At 41.5% G+C, this 20,070-nt stretch overlaps 2 protein-coding genes across 4 annotated transcripts in view; one reads left to right on the forward strand and one right to left on the reverse strand.

Annotated features, from left to right (window-relative positions):
• get1 (guided entry of tail-anchored proteins factor 1) overlaps positions 1-16,614 on the reverse strand; it is a 59,786-nt gene extending 43,172 nt beyond the window's left edge. Inside the window, exon 1 of one of the 3 annotated variants that reach the window (XM_070893846.1) lies at positions 16,550-16,614. In XM_070893846.1, coding sequence (XP_070749947.1) covers positions 16,550-16,552 — 3 coding nt within the window. In that variant the 5' untranslated portion in view covers positions 16,553-16,614. The other 2 variants (XM_070893844.1, XM_070893845.1) reach the window with 2 other exon arrangements.
• A 156-nt stretch (positions 16,615-16,770) lies between these two features.
• Positions 16,771-19,851, forward strand: LOC139275819 (non-histone chromosomal protein HMG-14-like). The gene is made up of 6 exons (XM_070893028.1): positions 16,771-16,968; positions 17,801-17,818; positions 18,433-18,459; positions 18,544-18,594; positions 18,668-18,763; positions 18,838-19,851. Exons 1-6 carry the CDS (start codon positions 16,954-16,956, stop codon positions 18,874-18,876), a joined length of 246 nt encoding a protein of 81 aa, XP_070749129.1. The 5' UTR covers positions 16,771-16,953; the 3' UTR covers positions 18,877-19,851.
• The last annotated feature ends 219 nt before the right edge of the window (positions 19,852-20,070 follow it).

Here is a 20,070-nt window from a genome sequence, read left to right on the forward strand (position 1 = left end):
ATACAATGTGCACTTACCATTTTCATAAGATGCCACACAAGAGTCTATTGTCATAGGTCTTCTGAAAATACCTGTTCAAAACATTCACTACATTCTTTCTATGCGCTGTGAAGCCCTCAAACATTCAACTGGTCAAGCAATACCCACCCTTCAAAATTCCATGCTGACAGTTCCTAATTAGCTTATGCCGCTTAAAAGGGTTTTCTTTTCCTCAACAGGACTGTAACCTCCAGTCTTTTTGAATTTGTTCCCTCTTACCAAATAACTTGGGAAAATTATGGTTCGCACCTACACTCTTTTCCCCTCCCTTAATCTGGGATCAATGCCATCTGTGTCTAGTTTTAGTTGCATTAACGTTAATACAGTTGCATTTTGAATATTTGTCAGTCGTGACTTTTTCCACATTATCCAGTTTCACTTTCATCTTCTGTAAAAAGTGAGATGAAATTAAGCGCCTCCACCATTCCCATTCTCATTTGGCCATCATCTCTATGTGGTCCCAAACCGTGACTATCCTTGTATCCCATATGTTTGCAAACATCCTTGTTATTTCTGGCAGTCTTCTTTCAGGAATCCTGAATTCCCTTTATGATTCTCTTCTCTATGTTTAAATAATCCTGCTGATAATTATCAAATGCCTTTTTAAAATCCTCAATTTTGCTCTAGCCTCTTATGTATCCATGGAGCCCCAGCCTTTGATTCACTCACTTTACTGCTAGTCAGAATATATTCAACCTGCACCTTATTGATTTCATATTTAAATATCTCACTCCCACTGTACAATTTGCCATTGCTCCCCACAACTAACTAATCTGGGCTCGGCTCCCTTTCATCTCACTGAAATGTGCTAATTTCCAGCACAACTTAACTTTAACCATAAACAAATTAGATTCACGTTGAAAACAGAAAATAAGCTATTCAGTCTTTAGGTCATTTACCAATCCTGCTTCCATTACCCTGTGCCAGATCCAACATTGCATCCTTTATGCAAAAATGATTAACGTAACTATAATGATTAATTCATTCTAAAAATGCCATACCATTTTGATTGCACACTCATTCCAACACTCAAAAAAATCTGAAATCATTCCCTTTTACATCATCTTGTCAAGCCGCACACTGATGTGTCCAGTCTGCTTTTTCCCCAACTTGGCCTAGCTGAGATTACCATCCTTAAGGACCTGCTTTTCTATACGAATTCCTCAAATTGTCACTGCAAGACCTCCATCCCATTCTTCCTAGTCACTGGTTCCAACATGAGCCACCATTTAAAGACTGCTTACTCTTCATTCCAAAATCATCTGCACAGAATACTACAGCATAGAAACAAGCCATTTAGCTCATCAAGTCTGTGATGGTGTTTTTCTCCACGAGCCAGTCTCTTCTTAATCTTCATACCACTTTTTTTTTTAAGGCAATTATCTAATTTTGTTGTAAAAAAAAAGGACTTATGGACATGGCAGTTTGAGGCAGTGAATTCCACATTCCAAGCTTACTCTGTACCAGGAAGTTTTTTTACAAACCTGTCATCTTAAATTCATGACCTTTTGCTATCATCTCGACCACAATTTACCCTTGCTAGACTTGAAGGTCTGGGTTAATATACCACCCCAGTCTTCGCAGCACTAATGAACAAGACCCAACTTCTCAAATCTCACTGCATTACCAAATCCTGATCTCCATTAACATCCTAGTGAATCTACACACCTTTTCCACTCCTATAATAGAGTACATAATATTTCAACTGTTGCCTAAAGTTCAACAATACTTCCTTGCTTTTGTATTCTGCTCACTGCAAAAGATTCCATTTGGCTTTTTAATGGACGTATCCAACTGTGCTGCCACTCCCTCCTTCCACAATACAACCATAAATAGTGCACAATACAGACAGAACAGCCCATGAAAAAGCTTTGTACCAACATGGTAAACCTTGTCTGTAATAAAATCTCATCTTTCCAATAGAAGCGAGATTCCTCGTGCTGCCACAATCTCTATGCGTCTACTAATCTGTGGCCATTCATGGTCATCAACATGAAATATATCAGCACTGGGGAATGATACAATGTTCTATTTTATGTCAACTATATACAGGAGTACACCACACAAAGTTCCTTCTACTTTGCTGAACAATTTACCCATTGCAATCACAGAAAAAACATGCCCTAAACAGCATGATCTTTGCATAATCAGTATGAGCTTTGCATTTTCTGCACATTATTAGCTTGGCCCCAAAGAGCAACATTTCCAGTTTAGTCTCATTTGTGCCAAATTCTGCACAGATATTTTGCTCTGTTGATGTGAACCTACCAAGAACTGGAATGAACACGAACTCGTGTGACTCTTACAGCCAGCGAAATTAAATGTTCATTCATTTTATGCTGGATTCAAATTCAGACAGCAAGAGTTTAATAACACAATGTCCTGTTCATTATATTTTTTGGATCTTTTACTCAATGAGTTTAAACGCCTTCATGGGATCAACCCTCTCTTATAAATGTAACCTTCTCCAGTCCTACAACACTCCCACCAAACTCTGCTCCTCTGACTCTAGCCATTTCACCTTTCACCTTTCCCCCCCTCACCTCACCATTGGAGGCAGTGCCTTCACATGGAAGGCTGACATCCTACCTAAAGCGAGAGGCCCAGAATGGGACACAATACGCCAGCTGAGGCCTAACCAGTGACTTATAAAGTTCACCATAATTTCCTTGTTTTTGTACTCTATGCCTCCAAATATAAAATCATATAAATTTATGGCACAGGAGGCCGCCATTTGGCCCATCATGTCTGCGCCGGTCGAAAAAGCTATCCAGCCTAATCCCTCTTTCCAGTTCTTGGTCCATAGCCCTGTAGGTTACAGCACCTCAAGTGCATATCTAAGTATTTTTTTAAATGTGGTGAGGGTTTCTGCCTCTACCATCCTGTCAGGCAGTGAGTTCCAGACCCCCACCACGCTCTGAAAAATCTTTTCCAACTCCCCTCTAATCCTTCTACCAATTCCTTTAAATCTATGCCTCCTGGTTCTTGACCTCTGTACTAAGGGAAAATAGGTGCTTCCTATCCACTCTATCTCGGCCACTCATAATTTTATACACCTCAATCAAGTCTCCCCTCAGCCTCCTCTGTTCCAAAGAAAACAATCCCAGCCTATCCAATCTGTCCTCGTAGCTAAAATTCTCCAGTCCAGGCAACATCCCCGTAAATAAAGCCTAGGATCCCAGAAGTTTTTTTTTTTAAAAAGTCTTAGCAATTTTTCCTGGCACTTTCAAAGATTTGTTTATCTGAACCCCAGGTCATTCAGTTCCTGCATCCCCTTTAAAATGGTACCATTTAGTTTATATTGCCTCTCCTCATTCATCCTTCCAAAATGCATAATGGTGGAGTTAAATGAGCAAAAACCAAGGTAAAAATAGGCAAAAAGGCTTCATATGTTTGTCGCATTACTGTCCCCCTTTTTGAATTTGATACTGCAATAAGTACGGAAACTGTATTTATTTCTGATATAACTGCGTGCCAGTATTCCTGTTTTAGGGAACCACCATAATGTTAATCTCATTAGCTCCATGAAGAGCAATGCTCTAAGCCCAGCAGATGCACATTTTGTTATGAGTTGACTGTTGTCACTAAGGATTATGCTCAGAATACGAGTAAATGAAGTGGCGTATAAATATGGGTGTAGCTTCTGCAGTAGTCAGATGACAAATCATTATTCTTCAATCGTGTTAACTGGGTGTTCCTCTTCAAGATCGTTCACCTGGCTCAGTAAAACACTAAAGCGCATCTGTTCAATATGTTGCAGTAGACTGTGAAAGCTTGGGAATAATTAGGACAAGTCTGTACGCAGGATATTTTTAAACTATCAAAATCATTCTCTGTTTCAGCAGATTTCATTAGGTATGGGGTTTGGCTTTTAGTGCAGGTAGTTTGATTCCAACCTGAGGAATGTGCATACCCATTTCCTGGGACAGGCCCAGAGCACAATGGCATCCATGCTCACCTGTTTGGGTCAGCATGTGGGTAGGGGATCCAAACACAATACCTCAGCTATAATCAATATTACATCTTCTGGCTTCAAAACGTCAACCCTGCTTTGCATAAGACGGGATGGTACCGTAGAGACATATGCAACCAAATATGGCAAAGTCATCAATATATGCTACGACATAATCTCCAACCCACGTCAGAACTGAATCCACCAGCCGCTGGAATGTGACAGATGTCTTCTTCGTTCTGAAAGGCATGTTTGTAAATACGTGCAGCCCCAATAGCATAGCAAATGCAGACTGACTGGGCCTTTATGCTTACTGACACCCGTCAATAACCTTTGCCAGATACTTGGCACCCTATAGCATTTTAAGGATCTCTTTCATGAGGCACACAGTAGGCGCCAGCATATGCAAGGTCATTTTGGTTCTGATAATCAACTTGAAATCTTATGGTACGGACCACCATTCTCCACTTGCCCACATTCATTTATCCATGCTCCAGAATAGTGACCCTGGAAGACCAATGCCCATTGTATTTGGCTCCCGTCACATTTGTACCCGTGCCACTGATTCCATCCCTCTTCCTATTTCAACTGGAACCCGACTGTTGACAATCTCGGTGTCCTATTTGACCTGAACCGAGTACTCAACCCCATAACCTGTCCATCACAAAGACTGCTGACATAACAATCTCCCCTGCCTCAGTTCATCTGCTGCAAAATCCGTCTTCCATACCGTTATAATCTCCAGGTTCGACTACCCAAATGCCGCCCTGGCCACACTTCCATCCTCCATAAATCAACTCATCCAAAACTCTGCTGTCTGCATCATAACCCGCACCAAGTCCCACTCACTAACCCCCGTGGATACATACATTAGCTCCCGGTTCCCCAACACATCAAGTTTAAAAATCTCATCATTGTGCCCCTTCCCATCTCTGTAACCTTCTCTACCCCCACAAGCCTCCAAAAGCTCTGCATTCCTCCAACTCTGAAGTACTGTACATTCCAAATTCCCTTTGCCCCATCAATGAAGGTCGTGCCTTCAGCCGTCTCGACCCCAAGCTCTGGAAATCCCTTCCTAAACCTCCCGGCCTCCCTATTCCCCTTTGAGACCAGCCTTAAAACCCATCTAAGACTTGGCACATAACATGAGTGAATGTTGGTTAACGGTAAACGAGGGTAACAAAGATCTGGGAGTGTTCACTGCTGCCTTAAGGTTACAAGCTCCGTGTCAGGAGAATCACAACCAAATCAAACAGGGTTCTGGGCATCAATATGATTTATGACAAAATGAGGGCCACAACTATAACATTTATATAAGTTCCTCCTAATTGAAGAATTCAAGTTATCTGAATTTTTTCAGAATGTTATTTACATTGCTGAATTCAAATTATTGGAGAATTCAATTTTTTTTTTATGCAAAAAAGACTAGTCAACTGTGCAAGTTTCATATTACCACATTTGGAATATGGAGTCCAGTTCTGGTCACCCCACCTCAGGAAGTACATTCACAGGCAGTCCCTCGGAATCGAGGAAAACTTGCTTCCACTCTGAAGTGAGTTCTTTGGTGGCTGAATAGTCCAATATGAGAGCCACAGACTGTGTCACAGGTGGGACAGACAGTCGGCGAGGGAAGGGAAGTACATTACGACTCTGGTGAAGAGTCAAAGAGGGGCAATAAGGATGATGCCTATCCTGCGATCATTGAGCTAGAAACATAGACTTGGGTTTGTACTCTCTAGGGAGACTCAGACTGCAATGTGTTCCAAGTATTTCTTAAATGCCTGGACATTATAGAAGTAAATAGTGTGCAAAACCAGGGGCCATTAATACAAGATGAGAAAACAGAAGGCAAGGTTGGGGGGTGGGGACCCAGAAGGTGATCAACCTGTGGAACAAGATTCTGGAGAAGGTTGGAGAGACCAATTCCTGGCAGTCTATTACAAATTGGGGTATGTCGTAGATACGGTCTCCGGTTCAGTGGTATCAGTTACTCCTGTAAGTGATCTGAGCATCTTACTTTTATGGGTGTTGGTTTACACTGCCCTACATCTTACACTCCTGTGTTACTGTATTGTATAACAATAGTACCCCCTTGTAACTCAAACCAGATATTTGTGTCTCAATGAGACAGGGCTTGATAATAGATCTTTGAGCTGTATCATTTCAATGCGAGTGAACATACTCAGCTCCAGTAATAATCAGATTCACTTAATTAAAATCAGTGAAACATATCTTTATATAATCTAAATATCAAAAATGGTGAGTGTATAATCGAATATTGCAAATGCTGAGCACTTTAATGTAGTGCTACCTGACATAAGAATTGAAATTCAGGCCAGAACTAACAGTACAGGTTAGGCCCTCACTCTTCACAGAAATCCCAAACATTTTATGCAGAAATTACACTACAAATTACAAGAATCCATGAGTTTTCAAAATAAGAAGTGGCCAAACAACGGAGAAAGATTTCCCCCTTTGCTGGGCAAGATTTCTCTTCACAGGCTGCACCTGCCCTATTTCATTTCCCATTTTACAATAGCCCCTGCCTGTATTACTTATCCAGAGAAACCTGCAGCGCCCCACCACCCCGCAATAATTTGGCTGTTCTATTACTCAGTCCTCCTAGCCCCTTCCCCAGCATTCCCTTCCTCATCCCTCTCTTCCTACTGGCTTCCTCCTCCTCTCTACCCACACTGGATATATTAATCCCTACCCTCGAACCTCGCTTGACCTGAAAAATTCAAATTGGTCTTGACTACCCGTGTGCAACACCACAGATCACCAACTAGTAACACAAATAGCAAACGTTACCCTTTCCAACCTCAGGTCATTTGACTTGACTTAAACAAAATGAATGAAGTCCATCTACACTCTTGCATTCCAACGTTCCTGCAGCCTTTGCTGTCCAACGACCTTGCAGCATTCGGTTTCAAAAGCCTGACTGCCAGTGTCTGAATTTTATCCCCTGCTCACAACTAGAAAAGGATCAAAGACGTCCTAATGAGTGTGTCATGTTTTTCGATTGCCGAGATAGCCTATAAAAATAAGCAATTTGTTAGTCTATGGGGAAACAAGGTTCAAATTTGGAAATGCAGGAAAATTGGAAGTGTGGTAAACAGTGAGGAAGATAGTAATAGACATCAGGAGGACATAGACAGGCTGGTAGAATGGGCAGTCACATGACAGATGAAAATTTAATGCAGAAAAGTCCAAGGTGATATATCTTGGTAGGATGAGGAAAGACAATACAAACTAAATGGTAGAATTTTAAAGGGGTGCAGAGACACACCAGGGGGTGCCTATGTAAAAATTTCTGAAGGTGGCAAGACAGGTTAATAAAACAATTAATAAATCATATGGGATCCTGGGCTTTAAAATAGAGGCATAGAGTACAAAGGCCAGGAAGTTATGCTCAACCGATATAAAACATTAGCTCACCCCAGCAGGACTATGGTGTCCAATTCTGGGCACCACACTTTAGGAAGGACATGAAGGATTTGGAGAGGGTACACTAGAATAGTTTCAGATACAAGAACGTAACATAAGAAATAGAAGCAGGATTAGACAGCTTGTTCCGCCATTCAATAAGATCATGGCTGATCTGAACATGGACTCAGCTCCACTTTCCTGCCCGCTTCCCATAACTTCTTGTCGCTCAAAAATCTGTCTATTCCCGCCTTAAATATATTCAATGACCCAGCCTCCACAGTTCTCTGGGGCAGAGAATTCCATCGATTTACAACCCTCAGAAGAGAAATTTCTCCTCATCTCAGTTTTAAATGGGCGGCCCCTGATTCTAAGACTATGTCCCCTAGTTTTAGTTTCCCCTACGAGTGGAAATAGCCTCACTGCATCCACCTTGTCGAGCCCCTTCATTATCTTCTAAGTTTCAATAAGATCACCTCTCATTCTTCTGAACTCCAATGTGTATAGACCCAACCTACCTTCATAAGTCAACCCCCTCATCTCCAGAATCAACCTAGTGAACCTTCTCTGTACAGCCTCCAATGCAAGTATATCCTTCCTTAAATACAGAGACCAAAATTGTACGCAGTACTCCAGGTGTGGCCTCACCAATACCTTGTACAGTTGTAGGAGTTCTCTGCTTTTATACTCCATCCCCCTTGCAATAAAGGCCAACATTCCATTTGCCATCCTGATTACTTGCTGTACCTGCATACTAAATTTTTGTGTTTCATGCACAAGGACCCCCAGGTCTCTCTGTAATGCAGCACTTAGGAATGTTTCTCCATTTAAATTACAATTTGCTTTTCTATTATTTCTGCCAAAGTGGATAACCTCACATTTTTCCACCTGCCACATTTTTGACACTCACTTAGCCTGTCTATATCCCTTTGCAGATTTTGTGCATCCTCCTCACAATTTGCTTTCCTACCCATCTTTGTATCATCAGCAAACTTGGCTACATTACACTCGGTCCTTTCATCCTCATCTCCTGAGAGTTGTCTTTGTGGGATCCGAGAGGAATTTTAAGACTCCTGAATTGGCATTGAATTGAATTGCTCTCTAGTTTTTGCCTCAGGAAACAGTTGAAGGACTGGTTGTTCCATAGGCATGAAATCAGCCAAAGGATGGAGCCAACAAGTATGATCTCAATGGCTTTTGCTCATTTTGAATACATACAGTTATTCCAACAGTTGTTCTCTAATGTTCTGCTTTAGGAAAACAAAATAAAAATCAGAGTTTACATATAAATGCAATCACTTTGAATACACAGAACCTTAGTGGTCACTAATCATTTCTCTGGTAAAATGCAGCATCAAGCAACAGGTCCTTTAATCACTCAGCTAGCATGAGAAAGTTTTAAACTGCTTATTTTCCATTACCTGGCAGCATCCACAGTTGCTTTGCACAATTGAGATTAGAAGTTGATCACTGGATTAAAATGTCAGTGCTTGCTGCCATTGGTTGAATTTCTCAAGAAACGAAATGTCAACATAACAAGTTTTCCAATGCCATAATAATATGAAAATAATTACCAGCTATCAAAAAATGCAGCTCCATTGACTCTTGACAGCAGCATTCATCAGTATTGTGATGTTTTGATAGAGAAACTTGCTGCTAAATTATTTTATATCGGCAGTCGAATAGCATTCTGATTACCGTTTCAAGCCACCATTTGCAACATAGTTAGGCCGAATAACTCAACGTTTGGGCAGATCTGCAGTCTAAAGGCAGTTACCCAAAGCCTTTCCACCATCTACAAGGCACAAGTCAGGAGTGTAATGGGATACTCTCCACTTGCCGAGATGAATCATAGAAATTTACAGCACAGGAGGCCATTTCGGCCCATGTTCGTGCCAGCCGACAAAGAGCTATCCAGCCTAATCCTACTTTCCAGCCCTTGGTCCGTAGCCCTGTAGGTTACGACACTTCAAATACACATCCAAATACTTTTAAAATATGGCGAGAGTTTCTGCCTCTAGAGTTCCAAAACCCCATCAAGATATTGCCCCTCAAATCACCTCTAAACCTCCTACCAATTACTTTAAATCTATGCCCCCTGGTTGTTGATCCCTCTGCTAGGGGAAATAGGTCCTTCCTATCCAAGCCCCTCATAATTTTATACACCTCAATAAGGTCTCCCCTCTGCCTCAAAACAAACCCAGCCTATCACATTTTTGAGTGCAGCTCCAACACAAGAAGCTCAATACCATCCAGGACAGGGCAGTCCGTTTGATTGAGGCCCAATCCACCACCTTCAACATTCACTCTCTCCACCACCGCCACACCGTGGCTGCAGTGTATACCATCGATAAGATGCACTGCCACAACTCACCACGGCTTCTTCAGCAGCACCTCCCAAACCTGCGACCTCTAACACCTAGCAGGGCAAGAGCAGCAGAAGCATAGGAGCACCATCACCTGCAAGATCCCCTCCATCCTGAGTTGGAAATATATCAGCGTTCCTTCATCGTCGCTGGGTCAAAACCCAGAAATTCCCTCCCTAACAGCACAAAATCCTGAAACTCCCTCCCTTAAAAGTACCTTCACTATAAGGACTGCAGTTGTTCAATAAGCTGGCTCACAACCACCTTCTCAAAAGCAATTAGGGATGGTAAATAAATGCTGGCCTTAACAGCAACGCCCATATCCCGGAACGAATAAAAAAAAACAGTACATAGAAAACTGAAGGGATGCAGTTGGCTCACAGCTAGATCCATCATGGTGGATCGGTCAAAAAGGCAGTCTACAAGAGCTTATTTGTTAAGTATCTTCTTTTGGAGGAATGTGTATACTTCCAAAACAATGTTAAGACCCATATACAGCTCATTTAATAATTTTACATTCTTCAAAGAATTTAGTAACATTCTATTTTTTCAAACTATTTCCTTTTGCAATACAAAAATATAAATTTGAAAAATATTCACCTCTTCAGAGAAATATTAACTTTGGAGTATAGAGCTGCAGCCACTGAAGACCCCACATATTACAACAGATGGCAGTAAGCTATGCCGCCCAGTCAATGTCACCATAAGTATGGTGGCACTTGTCCTTTCCCTTCCTGCCAATATAGAGTACTGCATATTGCTAATTCCCACCCCCGAGGCAGGAGGTAACAAGGAGGATCAATGAGGGAAGTGCATTTGATGTAGACTACATGGATTTTAGCAAGGCTTTTGAAAAGATCCCACATGGTAGGCTGATTAAAAATGTAAAAGCCCATGTGATCCAAAGGGAGAGTGGCAAATTGGATCCAAAAATGGCTCAGTGGCAGGAAGCAAGGGTTGAAGGGAGTTTTAAAAACTAGAAACCCATTTCCAATGGGGTTCCACAGAGCTCGGTACTCGGGGCTAGTGTTTCCTCTCAAATCGCCCATTTACCGCCCGGCGGTAAATTCCAGTCATTACCGCCGGGCGGTATTCGATACTATCCGCCCATATATTACCGCCCAAAATGGAAGTTTCATCATTAAGATCCGTTTACCACCGGACCTTAATACCGTCCTGAAAAAGCAGGTCTTACTGGATCTTAAGTGGGCGGTATGGACACAGATCTGACAGGTTTGTTTGATATTACACAGATCTTTATAGTTCTCCACAGTTTGATGTATTTTTAAATGGATAGTATTTTCTAGTGTTAGGCAATAATATAAAAAAGGTCTAATAAAGCCTATTTACTCCTTTAATCTCTCTCACCCCCTAGTGATCTCACCACCACACACACACCCCCCCCCCCTCCCCACCCAATAGCAATCTCGCTTTCGGCCCCCCTACAGCGATCTCACTCTTCTCCCCCCCCCCACAACTCCGCGATCTCACTCTCCCCCACCGACCCCACAGCGATCTCACTCTTTCCTCACCCCCCCCCCCAACAAACAACGATCTCAGGCCAGCACAGTCTCTGGCCTCGCGTCAGTGACTCTCAGGGGAGCGAAGCTTGGCAGCTGCGCACACAACTTGGGAGCCGAAGATTCCCAAGTCGCTTGGTCGTCTCTGCCGCACACCGCCCGCTCCACTTCGCCCCGCCAACATGGAGCACCTGAAAACCGCGGGAGCACGCACCAGCGACATTCCAGTGGTTGAAAAAGACGCAACTATCAGAATACCACTAAGGATCGACCGAGGGCTATTTAAAAGGAAAATAGCCTTCAGTCCCTTACTTTTTGTAGTATATATTAATGATTTAGACTTAAATGTAGAAGGCACGATAAAGAAATTTTCAGATGATACAAAAATTGACCGTGTGGTTGACAGTGAGGAGGAAAGCTCTAGACTGCAGGAAACATAGAAAATAGGTGCAGGATTAGGTCATTCAGCCCTTCGAGCCTGCACCACCATTCAATATGATCATGGCTGATCATGCAACTTCAGTACCCCATTTCTGCTTTCTCTCCATACCCTTTGATTCCTTTAGCCATAAGGGCCACATCAAACGTCCTTTTGAATATATCCAACGAACTGGCCTCAACAACTTTGTGGTGGAATTCCACAGGTTCACAATCCTTTGGGTGAAGAAGTTTCTCCTCATCTCGGTCCTAAATGGCTTACCCATTATCCTTAGACGGTGACCCCTGGTTCTGGACTTCCCCAACAACGGAAACAATCTTCCTGCATCGAACCTGTCCAATCCCGTCAGAATTTTATATGTTTCCATGAGATCCCCTCTCATTCTTCGAAGATATCAATGAACTGGTTCGTTGGGCAGAAAAGTGTCAAACTGGATCAGTTCCTATGGAGTGGAGGGTAGCCAATGTAACCCCACTTTTTAAAAAAGGAGGGAGAGAGAAAACAGGGAATTATAGACCGGTCAGCCTGACCTCAGTAGTGGGTAAAATGATGGAATCAATTATTAAGGATGTCATAGCAGTGCATCTGGAAAATGGTGACATGATAGGTCCAAGTCAGCATGGATTTGTGAAAGGGAAATCATGCTTGACAAATCTTCTGGAATTTTTTGAGGATGTTTCCAGTAAAGTGGACAAAGGAGAACCAGTTGATGTGGTATATTTGGACTTTCAGAAGGCTTTCGACAAGGTCCCACACAAGAGATTAATGTGCAAAGTTAAAGCACATGGGATTGGGGGTAGTGTGCTGACGTGGATTGAGAACTGGTTGTCAGACAGGAAGCAAAGAGTAGGAGTAAACGGGTACTTTTCAGAATGGCAGGCAGTGACTAGTGGGGTGCCGCAAGGTTCTGTGCTGGGGCCCCAGCTGTTTACATTGTACATTAATGATTTAGACGAGGGGATTAAATGCAGTATCTCCAAATTTGCGGATGACACTAAGTTGGGTGGCAGTGTGAGCTGCGAGGAGGATGCTATGAGGCTGCAGAGTGACTTGGATAGGTTAGGTGAGTGGGCAAATGCATGGCAGATGAAGTATAATGTGGATAAATGTGAGGTTATCCACTTTGGTGGTAAAAACAGAGAGACAGACTATTATCTGAATGGTGACAGATTAGGAAAAGGGAAGGTGCAACGAGACCTGGGTGTCATGGTACATCAGTCATTGAAGGTTAACATGCAGGTACAGCAGGCGGTTAAGAAAGCAAATGGCATGTTGGCCTTCATAGCGAGGGGATTTGAATACAGGGGCAGGGAGGTGTTACTACAGTTGTACAGGGCCTTGGTGAGGCCACACCTGGAGTATTGTGTACAGTTTTGGTCTCCTAACTTGAGGAAGGACATTCTTGCTATTGAGGGAGTGCAGCGAAGATTCACCAGACTGATTCCCGGGATGGCGGGACTGACCTATCAAGAAAGACTGGATCAACTGGGCTTGTATTCACTGGAGTTCAGAAGAATGAGAGAGGACCTCATGGAAACGTTTAAAATTCTGACGGGTTTAGACAGGTTAGATGCAGGAAGAATGTTCCCAATGTTGAAGAAGTCCAGAACCAGGGGTCACAGTCTGAGGATAAGGGGTAAGCCACTTAGGACCGAGATGAGGAGAAACTTCTTCACCCAGAGAGTGGTGAACCTGTGGAATTCTCTACCACAGAAAGTAGTTGAGGCCAATTCACTAAATATATTCAAAAGGGAGTTAGATGAAGTCCTTACTACTCGGGGGATCAAGGGTTATGGCGAGAAAGCAGGAAGGGGGTACTGAAGTTTCATGTTCAGCCATGAACTCATTGAATGGCGGTGCAGGCTAGAAGGGCTGAATGGCCTGCTCCTGCACCTATTTTCTATGTTTCTATGTAAATGGATTTCAATCTGGAAAAAATGTGGTAATGCATTTGGGGAGGGGCAAGGCAAGAAAGGAATACACAATAAATGGGAAAATAGAGAGGTGTGTGGACGAACAGAGGGACTTTGGAGTATACGTCCTTAAAAGGTAGCAGGACAGGTCGATAAAGTAGTTAAAAAGGCATACGGAATGCTTTCCTTTATTAGCCGAAGCACAGAATACAAGAGCAGGGATGTTCTGTTAGAACTGTATACACCACCAGTTAGGCTACAGCTCGAGTACTGCATGCAGTTCAGGTCACAAAACAGGAAGGATGTGATTACACTAGAGAGGGTGCAGAGGAGATTTATGAGGATGTTACCAGGACTGAAAAAAACTTAGCTACAAGGAAAGATTGGATAGGCTGGGGTTGTTTTCCTTGGAACAGAGGAGGCTGAGGGGAGACTTAATTCAGGTGTTTAAATTATGAGGGGCTTAGAGTGGATAGCAGTGACCCATTTCCTTTAGCAGAAGGATCAATAACCAGGGGGCATAGATTTAAAGTAGTTGGTAAAAGGATTGGAGGAGAGATGAGGAACCACTTCTTCAACCAGAGGGCAGTGGAAGTCTGGAACTCTGCCTGAAAGGAACATAGAGGCAGAAACCCTCATCACAAAGTACTTGGATGTGCACTTGAAGTGCCACAACCTACCAGGCTATAGACTCAAGTGCTGGAAGGTGGGATTCGGCTGGGTAGCTTTTTTTCAACTGGCAGAGACACGATGTGTCAGAATTTTTGTATGATTCCATATACATTTTGCAGTGAATCTATATATTTTGAAGTTAAAACATAAGTATTTTCTGTTATGATGCCATTTTCTGTTTTTAAAAACCCGGATGAACACATTTCTGCCACACAACCATTTACTTTAAAATGCAGTGATAAATGGCTTAAAAAAGGTACTCTCTGAATGAAGAAGTTAACATGCTCAGATAACTGGAATTTGTTCCTTTTCCCCAAATTTCTGCCAGGAATCTTGGGAGTATTCTGTACATTCAGGTACTTATAGACTGCCATTTTATGTTACTACACCATCTTACGCCGTTTCTCAATTAAATTCAAGCAGTGGCACGCAAAGTTTAAGAACAGCAACTGTACTAGGTGACAACAATGCATACCACTGTGTGTGTGAACATGTTCAGGGGAAGAGAAATACTCCCCATGCAATTTTTGACACCCATTTTCCTACAAGATGCACTTTTATATTCTGAAGTCTCCACCCAAAAATGTTAGTCTGTTTTATTCTTAGTTACACTATTTTCAGTTTTCCTTCCATACATTTTTTAACAAAAAAAATAAGCTATGACAATTTATAGTTTTAAGCCCCAATTTCCTAGAAATTAGAAATTTACACCACAGCTATTTGACCCATCTTGTCTGTACCAACATTTGAATGGGGAGGGGGGAGGTAGGGGTTTGCTTCCCCCCAACCGTCAATCATTTTTAGCATGAAAATGGCTGAAGTAAAATATAAACTCAGTCAACCTTTTCTTGTCAAATGAGCTACAATCATTAATTGCATTTGATTCACCTGATTCAAAATCAAACTGATCAATTTTAAATAAGCAGAAAATTGCCATCAGACTGAATGCTTTCAGAAATTGTTTTATGAAGTTTACACAAAATTCAATTTGCACTTTCATACAACACTTCCACATTTGTTAAATCAACATTCTGAATCCATACAATAGATTAAAACTAAACTAGCAAAGCATTTTCACTATGGCATTGCAAAACCAACAATTTAAAGTCTTAATTTTTAAAATTGTTAGTTCCTATGAGATATTTACTTTGCGCTTACCACCCAATACTGTTTTTATTAAAATGAGAAATATAAACATTGTACTTCAGTCTCTGTGATCAACTTTCTCAATCTACAAAATAAACAAGGCAAGAAGCCACCATGGTGCTCTCGACAGATTACACCAATAATGAAAAGGAGTTATATAATCACAGGTCTGCAAACAGTAAAGACATACCATACATAAAAATGTGTCTTTCTATTGGCAGCTACTCGTCTACCCAAGCCAAACCCACCACCACCCACGTTTGAGACTAAATGTAATAGGTCACAAGAATCACTCATTTTGGTTAATGGCACACGTTTCTCTGCAGATTTTATTCTAAATAATTCTGCCTCTATTTATAGGTATAGTATAAATTACCAGTGACTCAATGTTGGAAGACACGCTTCTCGAATAAAGGTTTTTGCTTGGAATGCATTAGATTATTCAGCATAGAACAGCACACTATAAAATATCAGATCCCCTTCCAAAACCTTACTACGTTTTTCGCTGCTAATTCTGTCTTCACTGCAATATTTGTACAAAAAGGGGCACACCTCACCATTTGAAATGGTCAAGTATTGTTTTAACCATGCCGGTGACCGTCTAATGCTGGCACTTTAACGGCTACTGCTAGTCTAGGCTTGCAAATGGATACTCACAAGTGAGGAAAGGGTCGGAAGCAGCATCTTGAACAGACTGCATAGCAAAACTGAGCCAAGCACTAACAACCACGCACAGCTCTCCGCCATATTGAAGTTTCTCTATCCTAACCCCACCCCAAAAGACCACGACAACACGGTAAATGGAAGTCAAGCTGCAGCCATTCCTCTAAAATGAAGCCCCAATTCAAGCGACCAGCCTCTTTTTATTTTAAAAAACAGTGCAGCCAGCCTGTTTGCGTAAAGACACGGGGTGACATAAAATAAACTGCGCAAGCGGATGGGAGGAGAGGAAATGCAATTGATTTAAATGCACGCGCTTTGCAAATAAACATTTTGTAGATGCGTGGGTAATAATCAATTTTAAGAAAAAAACAAACACATTTATTTCACGGCGCCTTTGTTAAGCGGCAAGAGACCATGTGAGAGGAGCAGCTCCAATCAGCAGGGTGCTCGCAATCTCTGCACGGCCGCCTCGACCAGGCTCGAAACAGGGGGGGACGATCGGTGATTGACAGCCGCCATCGGCCAATCGGATCGCTGGTTATGGTTTGAATGCGTGCTAATGAGCGGCCTTGGCCAATCGGGGGCGGGGATACATCACGGGCACTGGCAACACTCGGTGGAGGCAGGGATCTGGTTGGAACTAGTTGGCTAGGAGTATTAACGTTCCATAGTTGTATTGTAACAAGCTAGTTCATTAGGACTCGGGCTGTGAATAAGTTGATGTTTCAGGCGTGCAATCTGTTTGCATTCTAGTTGTTTTTTCCCCCCTTCTCTCTGCATCTAATCTTAAATTTTGCATTTTATACATTTTTTTAAAATGCCTAAGAAGGCGGTGAGTAGTGTTTTTTTAATTCTTTTTATTAAAGAGGATGGGGGGCATAAGTGGATTTTTTAAAAAAAGGTGTACGATTATTTGCATGTTTGACTTTTTAAATGTAATTGTATCCAGAATTCTGTAATGTTGGATGAAGCAATTTGATTTAAATAATGCGCTGGATTTTTTTTAATCCTGTTACTGTTTTTAAAAAAAATCGAATTGTTTTTTAAACTGAAGAAATCCCATTGCAGAAGCAGACTAGAAAAGAAAATGCGCTTCCATGAATGGAGACCCACTATCTGCTACTTTGTTTTTTTGTGCAAGGTCAAAACCTATTCAGTAAATGTCTTAAAAACGAAGGTGTATTATTATCCTCGCCCACCACCCCCCCCCTCTCCAAAAAAATTGCAAATGCTTTTTTAAAAATCTATTGCATTTTTTTTAGGCGGGCTTTTCACAGACAAAGCGACTCGGGGGGTTGGGGGGAGGTTGGTGAAGAAGGTGGTTAAAGAGCCATGTTTCTTCTTCATTCAGAATCTCGAATGTTCTGTAACCATTTGGAGGGGAGGAGAGGAGAGAATGCAACACGGAGTTCTGAAGTTCGTCCAGCAGGTTGCAAATAGGCGGGAAGGATTTGCATTACGTCCCTCGCTGCGCTCCGCAACCTCCGCGTCTGTTTGAGATCTTGCACTGTTTGCAAACACTCAGCAGTACCATCCTTGTCCTGAAGGCTTTCCCTCCTCCTCCTCCTCTCTTTCTCTTCCCCCTCCCCCCTTCCTCGGTGAGTGACGTCGTTGTTGCGCTATTCAATTATTATTTTTTAACGGCTGTATCCTTTATTTAACAGGCCTCAGATGGCGACAGGGTAAGATGTATTTTTTATGTATGGGAGATTGTTAAGTAGTTTTAGCCCAGTCCGCTTGGTAGTTCGAGCGAAGTACTACAAAATTCTGCTGTGTCTTGTACTGCAGTTGTGCAACAGGTTTGATGTGTTTTGGAACATTAAGTGGAAAATCAGAGCTCATTACCTCCATGCTATAAATAGAATTGGTAAAAGTGCTATCTAACCGTTTAGCCCTTTACGAACATCATTCATTCGTAGCTCGAAATGCAGCTCCATGCCAAAATGTGTGATTGTCCCCTCTATAGTACTGCACCACGACTGAAAGTGTCGATTGCTGTCAATTTTGTGTCCGCAAAGTGAAGTTGCACTGCATTTCTTGCACATGACAGCATTAATGCCCTGTTTATGTTGTCAGGAAAGCCCAAAGAGCTCAGAATCGACCCTTTCTTGTTGGGCCCCAGTTTAATTTTTGTATTTCCACCTGTTGTCGGTTTTAAGATGCTGAGCTTCGTTGCAGAGTTGTTGGTGTTGAAGTGCTTGTACAATACTTAAAAGGATTAAGTGCTGAATGTTAGTTTATGGGGAGGGTGTGTGTTTTTGTAAACTTACTAAATATTTTTCTCTCTTTGCTGTAGCCCGCAAGTACCATGGAATTGAGGCTGGTAAGGCGTAAAGCAAATGTACTTAATAATTCAAGTAAAGTTATATTTTCTTAAAATGGCTGACTTTTACATTTACCTTCTCAGAGACCTTCGAAACAATCCAGTGAAAATCCAAAAAAGAAACAGGCTGCTAAAGTGAGTTTTAGTTTTTATTTTAAATTCTGAAACATTTTCTGAAACATGCCATTGAACTGATTTTCTTCTGTAGAAAAAAAGCAAGGCCAAAGCAGCAAAACCACAGGCTAATCAAGAAACCATCGATGATTCTGTACCCTCAGAAAATGGTGAACGGAAAAGCAATGAGGTAAATAAGTTAATCAAAATGATCATGTGAATTTTTATTTATTTTGGGTATTAATGCAAATTTATATTTTGCAGGCACCCACTGCTGGAGAGAATGAAGCCAAGTCAGAATAACATCTGTCTTGCCCCTTTATCATTGGTCGATGTACCTCTTGTACAATTCAGAGGAATATTTTTATCAACTATTTTGTAAATGCAAGGTTTTAGTAGTTCAATAATAGGCAACACATTTTGAAATAGGAAGGAATCCCAGCACATCGACACCTGTTCTTCTCCCCCTGCCCCCATTTTGCATCTAAAGATGTTAATGTCTGTAAATGTTAATTGTTTTATATTAAAGAAAAAAGAATTGTTCTTGGATGTTACAGGGATTTTACCATGAAATCCACAAACACACTATTGAGTTAAGTTAGTGAGTTTGAAAGTCACTTTTTAAATCTAGATATAATGTAACATTCCATGGATAAGGGTGGGGACAGTTTGTTATCCTGACTGTCATGGACATTTAAGGGAAAAAAGTTTTGATTTTGGCTTTTTAAGATTTTAGAAGCATTTGTATGTTAAAACAACCTAAATGGTAGGTAACTTGTGAGCCTGTTGTTGAAATTTTAATGGATAACTTTGCCTAATAAAACCTGCTTTAGTCACAGATTTTCCTCTTAATAATCTGTGGCAATGTTGTCTTGGCTATATCTGTGATAGTGTTTCTTGGATTTCTTTTTTCTTTTGTGAAACTGCTGTGAATGGGTTCAGTAAGATAGTTTTGGGGGTTTATAGTGTGACTTGTCAGCGGTGTGAATAGGTGAAGTTGCCTGCAGTGAAAACTGACCACCATGGGTGCATAACAGGAGTGTTATACATATTTGGTTGATGTTTCTGTCCCATAGTTACTGACATTCTGTTTTCAAAAAAACATCATGCTGAAAAGTCACTGGAACTTAAGAATTATGGTATTAACACTTAATTACATGTATCGGAGGCATACAGTTTCTATTTCAGTACAGGTTCTGTGTAGGATTGTACAGACTGTTCATAGCTGTGTCTGTGTAATGGTGAATTTTAAAAAATCAATAAAATACATGGCTTAAATGTGGACTTTGTGGATTTCTACAAATGGGCTGATCTTTTTCAAATAAAATGTTTGAATAAGATGTGGAACATGGATTTTGAGAAGAAAGCCAACCATATGAGCGCAAACAACTTGCATTTATATAAGCGCCGTTAATGTTGCAAAATGGCGCAAGGCACTTCACCAGAGCATTATCAGAAAATGTTATCCTGCTACATCAGGAGATATTAAGACAGGTG

Source organism: Pristiophorus japonicus, chromosome 11, assembly GCF_044704955.1.
Source record: "Pristiophorus japonicus isolate sPriJap1 chromosome 11, sPriJap1.hap1, whole genome shotgun sequence".
NCBI classification, from domain to species: domain Eukaryota; kingdom Metazoa; phylum Chordata; class Chondrichthyes; family Pristiophoridae; genus Pristiophorus; species Pristiophorus japonicus.

Bases quoted from the DNA above. Each gene is read 5' to 3' on its own strand.
- LOC139275819 (XM_070893028.1), top strand. The intron at 18,460-18,543 runs GTAAGGCGTAAA...TTACCTTCTCAG, and splicing joins GTACCATGGAATTGAGGCTG to AGACCTTCGAAACAATCCAG. The intron at 18,595-18,667 runs GTGAGTTTTAGT...TTTCTTCTGTAG, and splicing joins AAAAGAAACAGGCTGCTAAA to AAAAAAAGCAAGGCCAAAGC.